General features: G+C 40.7%; 1 protein-coding gene across 3 annotated transcripts in view; it reads left to right on the forward strand.

Annotated features, from left to right (window-relative positions):
* Positions 1–12,481, forward strand: part of LOC121181897 (BTG3 associated nuclear protein) — a 36,623-nt gene that overhangs the window by 12,809 nt on the left and 11,333 nt on the right. For all 3 annotated transcript variants that reach the window (XM_041038115.1, XM_041038116.1, XM_041038117.1), the window contains 2 exons: positions 1,601–1,672; positions 4,103–4,147. In XM_041038115.1, coding sequence (XP_040894049.1) covers positions 1,601–1,672; positions 4,103–4,147 — 117 coding nt within the window. The remainder of the gene's footprint in view (positions 1–1,600; positions 1,673–4,102; positions 4,148–12,481) is intronic.

Raw genomic sequence — 12,481 nt, forward strand, 5'->3', positions numbered from 1 at the left:
CCAGTTAACCAGGGAGACTACAGCCCTTATAGCTGCCATCATATAAGGATTCCATAGAGCAGGATTTGTGGCTCATGCGGACAGATCACGCCTCCCACCACAGTGACACATACAGCATTCTGCAGAAATTAAGTACAGCTTATGTCAGTGAAGGAGTGGTCCATGCTTGGGGATTAGAATGACCTTGTACAGCTGCTGTGGTCAAAGGTCACAGTCAGGCCCACTATAGCCTTATGGGTGGGCTGACAAAGAGGAAGTGACTGGACCTCTCATCTAGTCTTTCCTATGCCATGAGTTCACCCAAAATATCTAATTGTAAGGGACAAGAGTGGAACTGGCATGGACTGTGTGGAACTGATCAAATTGATTTAAAGTGCGAGGTCTTCTACTTCAGTGTTTTTCATTGAGTTTACAGTCCTTAATTCAAGGAGAGCAGCTTGGCTCAGTCTTGTCTGCTTGTTGTGTATTGCAACAGTCAGTGACAGATGCACACCAGCTGTGGGACAGGGTTTGTCATGTGGGGTTTTTCATGAGGAAATTGAATTAAATTGTCTTGTCCTAGTGCTACAAGTGCGTGTGTCTGAATTGCAAAGTCAGTGTTAAAAACAAAAAATGTAATAGTGGTTATAACACACAATGTTATTATACTATGTGAACATTAGAGAAGAATTTCCACTCTGCAAATGACAGTGCCACAAAGCTACCTCATAATTTACAGTGTTGGGTATTTCGGTTGCAACGTGATGCATGGGTTGGGAGGTACCAATGATAAGTGACTCGTCTGAGAAAGGAAGGAACAGACGTAAAAGATAGAGGGCGGACAGGCAGGAAGAGAAGTTAGGGAGAAGGTGGAAGAGTGGGAGAGAAAGATTGTCAGGAGCTCACTGTGCAGTTATTACCCTCCCGACACTCTGCGGAGTATTAAAGGGTGCAGCTGAGCCTGAAATTTATGAGTACTGTTAATACAGCAGAGGAAATCAAGTATACTTACTGGCAGTGATGCAGTGCTGCAACCACAATTACTAAACAGGATTTGTATTGTGTTGTTGCCAGATTAGACATATCACACTAGGCTTGCTTAGTGAATTACTTTTAATTTCACTCTGTACAGTACAGCTATAATTGAGCTTAAAGTATAGGTTCACAGTTGCTTAAGTCTGTCTTTGAACAATGCTTACATGCCCACATGAACAATGAAACAGTTTTTACTAGCTACAATCATTCCCCCCTGTTCATACTGGCCATTAAGATATCCCTTTCTAATGTTATTTCAATGTAAGCGATGAGGGACAAAACCCACAGTCTACATTCCGTGTAAAGATTTTTTCAGAAGTTTATCTGAAGCTCATATGAGGCTACATTATTCAGAGTTGGACAAATCAAGCGGGGATCTTCCAAAGTTACAGCCATTTTTGGTACAAAATTCTTTCTTTTTGTTACTGTCCCTCTACTGCGGCTCAACAGAGAAACATTGTCCAGGGCAGCACAAAGAAGTTTTGTGCAAAACAAAACTATCATTTGTTCTGTGTAGATTTCATTGTACTATTTGTGCAAATGTTCCAGCTTCTGTTGTCTCTCATGCTTCATCTGTCTCTCTCAGATTCCACAGGGTCAGTTGCACATTGCCCAGGTGCCACAAGGAGAGGAGGTGCAGATCACACAGGACAGTGAGGCAAGTGTAGTGTGTGTGTTTGTGCATGTTTGTGTGTGTGTGTGTGCACGTTTGTGTGAAAGCGTGAAAGAGAAAAAAAACAAAAGCAATCAACCACTCCTTTTCTTGAGTCATTCTTCCTGGTATATAAAATTTCTCAGTCACTCAAGGGAATTTGTCTTCAAACAGAGTATAACAGTGAACTCATGCTTGAGAAAGAACTGGTTTGCTGGGAAGAAAACGAATGTTGCCTACTTTATTGTAGGAATGTGAGTATGTTGTGGTGGAAGTCTGGTTTGTAATTTAGTCGGCTTGCATTATTTGAATTGCCATTTGAAATTATCCTTGATATTTGTGTGAGCAGGTAGGTTCTGCAAATACATCCTTGATTGCTCTCGGACAAAACACAATTTCCAGTGTTTTGACTTTACAGAAACAAAGACTTTTGTTCTTATTTAGCTAGTGAATAGTGGAATTAATAGATTTAAATTAATTTAGTCATTCATTAAGCTTTTCTGTTGAACAGTAATCAACAATTATGAACAAAGGCAATATAAATGTTTCTATAAACTTTACGTAAGCTTATGCATGGCATTACATCTATTAAATACGCTGCAATTATGCAGAAATAAAAAGTCATTTTAACTATGCGCTATTTAGGCCAACAGGGGGACAGCATACATTCAAAACGGCTGTCTAGCGCATTACTCTACCAAGCCTCAGTATCCTGTGATGAGGCTCTCTTTGTCACACTGAAAGCTCGCCAAGTGTTTCTCTTCAGAAAATTAGAGTTGGACTACCTTCAGCTGCATGAAAGAAGAATAAGTCTCATTTTTAGCTACACCCATTTCCATTTCCCAATGATTGATCAAATTTGTGATTGCACAATGCGCGGTTTTGTAGACTGTAAACGAGTAAACTTCGAAAAGAAAGAAGAGAGACAAATACATCAAACTGTTATTTTTTCATCTGTCAAATAAGTTTGGTTAGAATCGTTAAACATTCATGTGCCTTTTGAGTCCGGTATGTTTCTGTGTGCCCGTGCCAACAGCTATCCCAGTGAATGCACCCGAGCATTACCTGACAACATTAAAGTCATTAGTGAACTTTAGCAGATGTTCCGTATAGAGCATCTTAATGTTTATATGTCCGCCTGCTCAAGTGGGGGGTTATGACTTTTGTTTCTACATAATGCCCAGATGTCTCATGTCTCCCACCAGACATCTCTGCATGCACACGCAGTGTTGGCCTGCCAGCTGAAATCAGAATCTAACTCCAAACCACACCGACTGTTGAAGAGGAATTTCCGCATCAGCATCATTGTTAATGATTTTTCGAGGATGTGGGAGAGAGATTTATTTCAAGGCGCCAGGCTGTGTATACACACACTCTTGCGCGCACGTAATCACATACTGTATATGATACGTGCCACACATGCATGACAGCTTGAATGTTGTGCACAGGCAATTGACACCTTGACCAAGTGTTTTTCTCATTTCCTCTTCAGTTGTGCTAAAGGACGCTCAGAGGAAGAAGTGCACAATTGAGTGAGAGAGACAGAGTGAATTGGAGGCAGAAAAGCTCTAAAGCTTTTCCTCCTCTTTGTGGCTGAGCCCAGAATTTTTTTTTCCTTTTCTCCCCTTCCCATTCCATGACATTGTTTGTTTTTTGGAGTTCAAAGCTTAGCAACAAAATCCCACTTCTCCCAACTGCCACTCATAGAATATGTTTTCATTAGGATCGGGGCTCCTTTCATCATAGACATTGGTTTTAGCGTGCTTGAAAAGGAAATGAGCTGTTTGAGAGATTACACTGCTCTCTGGCCATATGGCAGTGCAGGCAGAACTGCATATATACATGAAATACAATTAGCAAGACAAAACAGCTGAGATTTGGGGTTGACTAAATATGGCTTGTATGATGTACCTCTCTCATGTGGTGTTTTTAATATCGCTGCTGGTGTTAAAGAGATTTTATCATGGTCATTGCATCTTGATGAGACTGTGACGGGCTTGTTCATGTGCAAAATGTGTTTCTGTTTTTGTTTACAGGAGTCTTGATGTAGCCAGAAGTGGCAGAACAGTTGACATAAATTCAAGGGCACTGCATTCACTGCACATTCTTATGTCATTATGTGTAAACACTTCTCTGCCAAACCCTGCGCAAATCCTGTAGAAAGAGTCCAGACACCGTTCCGTTATTGCCGCTGTCATGCAGCACATTGTTGATTAGAAGAGGGAGGGGTTCAATACAGTTTCATGGCTTGAATCCCCTTGCAACAATGCAGGTCTTAGTAATCTGTTGTCTATGTAGGTTAAGGCGAATAGGAGGACAAAGAAGTGGGCAAGATGTTTTTTCAGTGCTTTCATGTTTGCTAAAATTTGTTAAAATAGCTAAATGACTGTGTGTGGCAGCAGGATGATGTCATGATTTTTCATTTCTGTATTTCAGGGGAACCTCCAGATCCACCAGGTGCATGTTGGTCAGGATGGACAGGTAAGAACGCATTTATAGTAATATAAATAAAACTTATGATACGCTGATAGACTGTAGATGATAAACAATGTACTTGCATCAGTTTGTACTTTTGTGCAAATCCATCACAAACAAAGGCTGGATAATAGTCCTGCTGGATTTGTGTGGTTTTGTGTTAGAAAAACAGCTGTTCAGCAGGCTTTGGTCAGCTTTATACAGTAGTTCTCATCAAAACTTCCACAAATGATTCATGTGTCTCATGGCCCCAAACCCCACGGGCTGTATGAGCAGACTCATTGTTCTTCTAATTGTGCAAACATGAAGAAAGCTGGACAGGCATCAACCTTGTCCCTTTTATCTAGACTCTAGATTAAAGGTGGCAAATTGGTGCGAGAAGCTAATTTTGAAAGGCTGTCCATGATATGACACCAATGCTGTCTGTCTGTTTATGTACTCCTAATTCAACACCAACAGCACACAGTCTCTTAGTAGTCCAATTAGAATGAGGGATAATACTTTACTTGAAAATGCAACATACCGAACATCAAATAGCAAACACATGTTTTAGTGCCAGGATTCCAATTATCTTACTGAAGTGGAGTACCATATTTTTGCCTCTCTTTGCACACAGCCTTCAATGGTTATTTATTTATTTATTTATGTGGCTGGATCTGTTTGCGCACTCATTTCATACCAGCTCTTTACCATTTTAGCTGTGTTTTCAGTCTTTGTTTTCCCACGTGACTGCATCTGGCAGAGGCTGAATGTGTTTGCTTTTCAGGGTAGTGAACCTCGCTGACTTCTGTGTATGGTAACATCTCCTTCATACCCTTCATTGTACTGCTGCTGTGAGTCTGGTGACCCTGATGTGGGTGTGTTAGGAATGTTTTTGCTGAATATTTTTCAGCAATTTATCCAATGCAGCCATTCAAGGGATCCACACTTACCAGGCGAACAAATATTAAACCAACTTCCCCTTTATTTTGAGGACCTCTGGACAGGACTAAAGAAAAGAGAAAGCTGGTGAAATTAAATGCACCAGAAGCCACAAGTACATACACAATAGATAAAGTTAGCAGCAGTAAAAAAAAATTTATTTATTTGTATTGCACTAATATGGGAAATATAAGCTCAGTGTTTACTAAGGCAGAAACGGTAACCTTCTTTCAGTATACTTTGGTATTAACTGATCATGTATTCATTCTGACATCAGGGCTCAGTGACCAGCCTAATTTTGCTCACAATGGCATGCACAGTAAAAGTTTTCCTCAAGTGCCTTAGAGAGCTATCACCTAAAAATAATACCTGTAATACTGATCTGTAAATGCCAGGAATTCTGAAGGATGTTTTTTTTTATGTATTGCTGGGTATTAGTAGTATTAGCTTTGGGCTTAACCATGTAGTTATGAAAGATTTCTCTGTTTTATGAAATCAGAGGGTATAAAATCAAAATAGAGGGACAGACAAACAGCATGATAATGTTGTCAGTTTGTCTTAAACTGATTACTTTTAATCAGCCCCAGCTTCCTGTTTCTCAGAACTGTGAATCCACCATTTGCACTGCTGCGATCTGGCCATAAGCTGTAAAACTGTAATCCATATTTTTTTTTTCCAGTACAGCAAAGATGATGCAGTATCCAGTGATGCATTTGTGAAGCTATTTCACCACATTGTTATTAATATGCAAAAGGAACAATTGCATGCCGACAAACCCAATAAACATCTCTCAATAGCAGATTACATAGAGCAAACAGAGGGGGCTTCCAACCATAGTAATTTCTTTTTCTTTCCTTGCAATTTTTGTGTTTAACCACTCTTCATCGTACAGTTGGATATACTAATGATATATCAACTAGAAACATACACTCACACAGCCTTAGCAACACACACAGGCACACACACACGAGCACACACACACAGGGACAAACACACAAAAACACCAAGGGCCCTTCCTGTTTCTCTGTTCTTTCCTCTGCGATCCAAGTGAGTCCCGATCAAAGCAGAGCCGCCCTGTGTATGACCATTGCAGGCCACATATGGACGCCTGAAGACCAACACATAATTTCACATTCATGATTTCATCATGTTTGTCTAGAAGTGAGGCTTAAGGGAAGGAAGTCCTTTCTCACGCTGCCCGTCTGGTGATTAAACTGTTTTGTGTCATTTAGTTACAACAGGTGTTTTTATGTAACAGCCGATAGAGGGCTTTTTCTTCCTAAAATGTGAATGGAGGCTACACATATTGACTATTGCAGTCATTACTGATAATTATACAGTATTATTTAGCCTGTTCTTTGTTTTTTTTTTGGCAATGAATTCCACATGACCCCCTAAGAAAAGTAGCTATACTAGTCATTACATAATGTTTGCATTCCACCCTACAACATTTGTGGTTCTCACATTAATTGGGTCACTAAATGTTTTAAGGCTAAGGCTTTGTTCAAACAAACAACAATGTTGAACCCCCTATTCATTCAGGTCATTTTATGCCGCACCTGGCGCCATGTAGTCGCACATTTCTGGCACGTTACTTTATAACATGAATCGTGTGTTTCTGATGTTGCAACAGAAGATAAAAATATTGTTGCTGTAACTTAATTGTAAAAGTTGTTTCTTTTTCTTTTGTTTCTTGTTTCTTTTGCTTTTTTGATTCTTTTTCATAGTATTATAAACTATAAACTGTGCAGTGTTTTTGGCCTCTGATAACCTTCCAAACGCATGGAAGTATTGCTCAAATCAGCTGTACTGGATCACATTTCATTGTCTCATCAGTACCTTCAACAAGACGCCTCCACCAGTGTAGCCCCTTGTGTTGGAAGGCCCAGCAAGACCACATTAGTACTCACGTCCAACGTTTATAGTAAAAATAGTGTGTAGCCTTAAATTCAGACTTTTTGGGTCATATTGGCCAATTTTGTTGCTTTAGTTAGATGTACCCTGCTCATATTTTGGCATGAACTTAAGGCAGAAAAAGACAAAGGAGATTTTTCCATCGATCTTATACCAATGAAGAGACTTGTGGCTTAAGAATTTAACTCAAGTAACAACCTATTTATTCTCTGAGTAAAGTAATGCCTTACTTTGTTCCACTGCAGTAAGTAAGTAGTAATGTGATTACAATAACATTGCTTTGTAAGGAATTACTGGACCTCCAACACTGCATTTGAAAACCAAGACAATGACCCTATGGAAATGTAATATGTCAAAGTTGGGTGAAGAAGGAGTAGCAAGCCACCCACCAACTGGAACCATGTGCTTTCGGCTGCTCATTTATTCATTTTATAGTCTGATTAAGATCTCAATCAGCCAGTCCTCTGATAGGTTCAAGGCGCCATTGGCTATCTGTGTGCGCGCACATTTGTGATGTGTGAATGCATCTGCTTTATATGAGGGGTTTCTTTTGTTGTTAGTATTGCTTTATTGGCTGTTTGGCTCTGTGTGTGTTTTCAGTTGATTGAGGTAGTCACCACACATCCTCATGCTTCTTCTCTCTCACACACTCATAAACACACATGCATGCTCGTGTCCTCGGATGACCTACTCGCTGAGCCTGACAGCAGCATTCCTCTGTCTCTCTCTAGGATCTTGGAACAAGTTTTGGCCAGAGTTTGGTTTAGATTTTGCACAACAACACACATTTCCATCAGTTTTTCATATCAGTTCACAGAGTACACGGAGTGTTTGTGCAGATTTCCTTCAGCTTTGTCTGGTTAAGCTGTTCTATTAGTTATATGTTATGCCATACACAACATGCATTAACAACATGCACTATTTGAAATTGCTGTGTGGAATATGTATGGGCATTAGTTCGTTGCAAACAGACACCAAAGCGTCCCTGGATGCAAGAACTAAAAACTGCACAAAGGCCTCTATTCCCTTGGCAATGTCTGGGAGCCTAGTCCAATAAAAAGCTCTTTTATTTTCCCTTTCTTTTAGCTCATACTTTGATTGGGTCTGTAAAATGATATGAGTGCAGTGCCAAAATAAACTCACAGTGACTTATTCTTTAAACCTCATGTTGCAGGTCGAACTTTTCACACACATACAGTGGTACACAGCAGTGGCAGCGTCTCCTTGCTTGTATATTCTCATATTTTCATGGAGCGGAGGGGCGGTGAATTTTAGGTCAACTCTTAAATCTGATGAATCCCAGAAAGAACAGAGAGACACTCAAGGGAAACAGGGCCCAAACGAGTATGACATTAGTGATAGCACTTCATTCAAGGAGATAAATTTCTTTGACCAGATATGGTTGCATACAAATGACATATTACATCTTTATCGTGATTGGTGTAGTGTATCTTGGACCAGAATTTGTAAAGAACCTCAGGCAAAGGCAATTCAGATCAGACTTAATCCTTATGTGAGCTCTCTTAAATGTCTAATTTGTGTGTTTACAGAGAGGCTTACATCAAATAGACTACGTATGATATCACTGTTTTTGTAATCTGGCAAAATAGTGCTGAGGCTATGTTAGTGTAACCTAGCCCACGCAATTCATCACACTAGAGCTCTCTCTTCTCTCCTCTTCCTTTCTCTGGGGCAGTTTTCCTCTCATCCCCATCTCACTCTTGCTTCTTTTCATCTTCCTCGTACTGTGTAGCTGTGGTTACACCTGTCTTGTAAAGGCCATCTGCCGCATCGAGTCACTCCAGGTCACTTTAACTGTCAGATGTTTACACTCTCAGGTCAAATCTTGGCTGCATTTAAACCCATTACATAAATAAAGACGAGTTGCACTCTCTCAGGCTTTAGGTTTTAACAGCTTCACACAGGTGTTTTTGCACTCTGTCTCCATCAGGGTCTCTTTAATTGTTGCTCATGTTTTCCTTGCTTGTCTGCAGCTTGCTTAGTTTGTGTCCATCTGCAGTATTTGTGACATTGAAAGCTATTATCAAAATCCACATTGCGAAGTGGCCTGGCTCATATATTTCAATCGGATCTCAGTTATGTGTGGAACTGTTATGTCAGTTGTGTCTGGCCACAAGAAACATTTATTTACTGGATTATTACAGATTATTATCAGAGTGTTATTCTGGCCTCCATTCTGGAAGCAGTTTAGCAATTCCCTCTGCTGATTTCTTTCCCATCTCGATGGGGGATTACCATGGGTAATGGATCGTTTAATTACTTGTGTGCATGCATAATCAATCTTTTTGTTTGTTTTTAATAAATAACACATATTGTGAGTTCCCCCTCAAAGCTGTCATTTTAATAGTCAACAGACTACACTGACTGCCCCTAGAACAAATGGGAACGTTAGTTTTCTTCAACAAGAGCAACTTTATATAATGGAAAATAAAAATTGGTACACCATTCTAGTTTGGCTAGTTGTTGGAGTTTTGTTTCTGTTTATGAGGCTGCTACTCTCAGCACAAAATGTTCTCTACAGGCCAGTTTCGTACTGCCTTTGTGATGTACTTTTTCTGTTGTCAGAAGGGAGGTATTTTCTCATGAATCACATTTCTGACTTGAGAATAGAATTCATTGTGGGTTTTTTGGCTGCATTATTATGGAAAAAACCTTGGGGTGTCGGTATGTGTTGTGATGCATTTTCACTACGATGAGTCCTGCGTGGACAGGACTGCATTTGTAAATTAGATTTTGTTCCCTGTGTGATCATTTGATCAGGAAATGAATTCATTTTATGATACATTTTGAGATTCCTTTCAGTAAGAGATGAGAGAGAGAGTTTGAGGCTTTCCTAGCAGTCAAACCCCAGACTGACTGACAGAAACTGACAGAAAAAAACTGAGTTGTCTTTGTAGTTGAGGGGACAGGCACTGTTAAAATGCCTCTTTCTGCCCTCTGTCCACCCATCACCCCCTCTATTGCACAGGAGATTTACTTTATACAATGAACAGAACAGCTTACTTAACACATCTCATTATTCACTTTGTTGGTGTGTTTGTCTAACTCCTCCTACAGTCAGATCTATGTAGTTTGGCTCCAGATGTTTGTGTATCCGCTTTCATGCCAGTCTGTGCCAGCTGAGCCCTGAACTTAGTGCAACTGTGCCAGCTGAAAATCTGAGCAAAACTGGATCCAGAGTTCCCTTACGGCCTATAAAAACCCTCTCATGCAGACGGAAGAGAAGGCAGACCCATGAAACTATAAAATAGCTACTCTTTTACTGCGCTCCCTGTCTGTCATAGCCTCTTATCTAGTGCCCTTCTCTTTCTGGGCTGTGATCTTACCCTGCACTGATGCAGACCAAATGGAGGATTGGAAGATGAAAGGAGTGACTGATGAGGAGGAGGGGTAACAGAAAAAATGATGGGGAGAGGAAAGCCAGAAAGGGAGACCGTCTGGAAGAGATGTTTTGCCCCATTCATGATTGGAAACTGACACCAGTTGAGCTGTGAATCAGACAAAAAACACACACTGTTAGACAAATGGATGGTACACATAAAAATAGAATATCTTTTTCTTTTATCCTGCTTTACTGTCACTGTCCTTTGTAAATATGAGAAAGCAGAAAATAGAAAAAAATAATCTAACAAGAAAACTTAAAGAGGAGCAGCAAATCCACTGTTGAGTGAGCTCAGTTTTTAGAGAACTCTTCATATCAGATAGCTTTAAACTCATGTCGTGTCAGTCTGACAAATCCAGAATATCTCAAGAGACAGTTATAAAGCTTTACCAAATTTACTAATCCTGTCATCCGCCTGCGTCATTTACTGATGATGGGCCTGAATGCCGCCCATTGGGGGGGCTTTAGATGTGACTGTCAAGAGTATGAACCCGTCCTCCCCCCTGCTCATTCCCTCCCCAGCTGAACCTCTGCCATCTCTTCCTGTCAGCACATGTTACAGTGCATCTGGTGGATCCTCCCAGGCGGCATTGTTCATGGTCAATGTGGGAACTGGGTCACAGAACAGAGTCCAGCTCGGCACTGGTCCCTTCGACTGTGCTGCCAGACCTGTAAACACAGAACCAGTCCAGGACCAGGAAAAACACAGGCAGTGCACTTCATGTTAGAGTGATGGTGCAGAGAAGGAGATGGATATGTAGATGAGTTGAAGAAGGAGAGGATAAGAAAAAGAGGGCCAAACAGGGGAAAAAGAGACAATGACCTCTGAACTCTGAATGTTATACTGCAAATGTTGACATTCTCACAGTTGTGTGTCTTTGTACCACAGAAAAAAAACCTCTTTTGATGTCTGCTTCCAGTTAGCTTTGGTAAACGTCTGACGTTCTAGGACAGTATCTCTTGTCATGTGTCATTTGCACACACAAAGCAGATGCTTGAACGATGTGTAGAGTTAACCTCTCAGAATCAGGGTGTGATTTGTCCTGGAATCAAACTGCTGGCCCGTGGCCCCAGTTACTCAGTTGTCCTCTTCTTCTCTCTGCTCAAGAATGTTGTGTGTAAGGGGTTGTTCAGATTCCTGTGATTCACAGCACTAGGGGAGGGTAAAAATGAGATGAAAAGATACAAACAAGATGTTTTATGACCAATGTTTAGTATAAGTGGGATGTATGTAAGCAGTCAAGGATTTAGAGGTCTAGTGGTGGATCCTGTTTCAAAGGAGTAGTGGTCTGCTTTGTGTCCTTGTGGCATCATGGCCTGAAGATAAAGGGCAGCAGATCGGGGAATCCTTATTTCTGAATTTGTATGTGGGTGTGTGTGTGTTTGCAACTCAGCATTTTGGAGCAGTGCAGAGGAGTACCCCCAGTGGTGTTTTCTTTTGTCTTTGTGGGCAGAGCCCAGGGTCACAGGCTGTGTGAGTAAGAGGGACCAGATGTTTTAGATGCGTTTCAGTGTGACTCATCATCAGCACAGGCCTGGCGCAGCCCTGCCTCACCGGTCCCAGGCCTACAGCGCTCCATCATCCATCAGTTTCAACTCCAGCAGTATTCTGACAGGGACAATACAGCAATAGTGAGTGAAGTGACATGGATTCTGCGTTGATTATAACCAGGTTAAGGTAGTACTTCATGCAAACATCTTAATGAAGCTATTTAACACACATGAAAATCATAATCAGAAAAAGGATGGAATAACTTGATTATCAGAACTAGATTACTCATCAGTCTTTCGAATTACTCTTGGCACAGTCTGATTTCTTTCTGATTTGTTTTTGTCTGCACACTCACCACAAACATGAAGTGAACTGGATGCAAAGCAGCTTGAATAGGAGTAGGGGAACAATAAAACTTGTTTTTCGTGGGAACGATAGCAAATCAACTGACAGAACTTACTTCAACTGAAAGGTGTTTAGTAAAATTCACTGATGCTAAATTCAAAATCCCATCAGAATTGGATATTTTCAGACCGCCCATTCTTCTGGACATTAACGTGACTATTAAACAAATACTTAAGCCAGCAATAGGACAAGACAAATGGTTGAG

The sequence above is a fragment of the Toxotes jaculatrix genome, chromosome 5 (genome assembly GCF_017976425.1).
Source record: "Toxotes jaculatrix isolate fToxJac2 chromosome 5, fToxJac2.pri, whole genome shotgun sequence".
Classification (NCBI taxonomy): Eukaryota; Metazoa; Chordata; class Actinopteri; family Toxotidae; genus Toxotes; species Toxotes jaculatrix.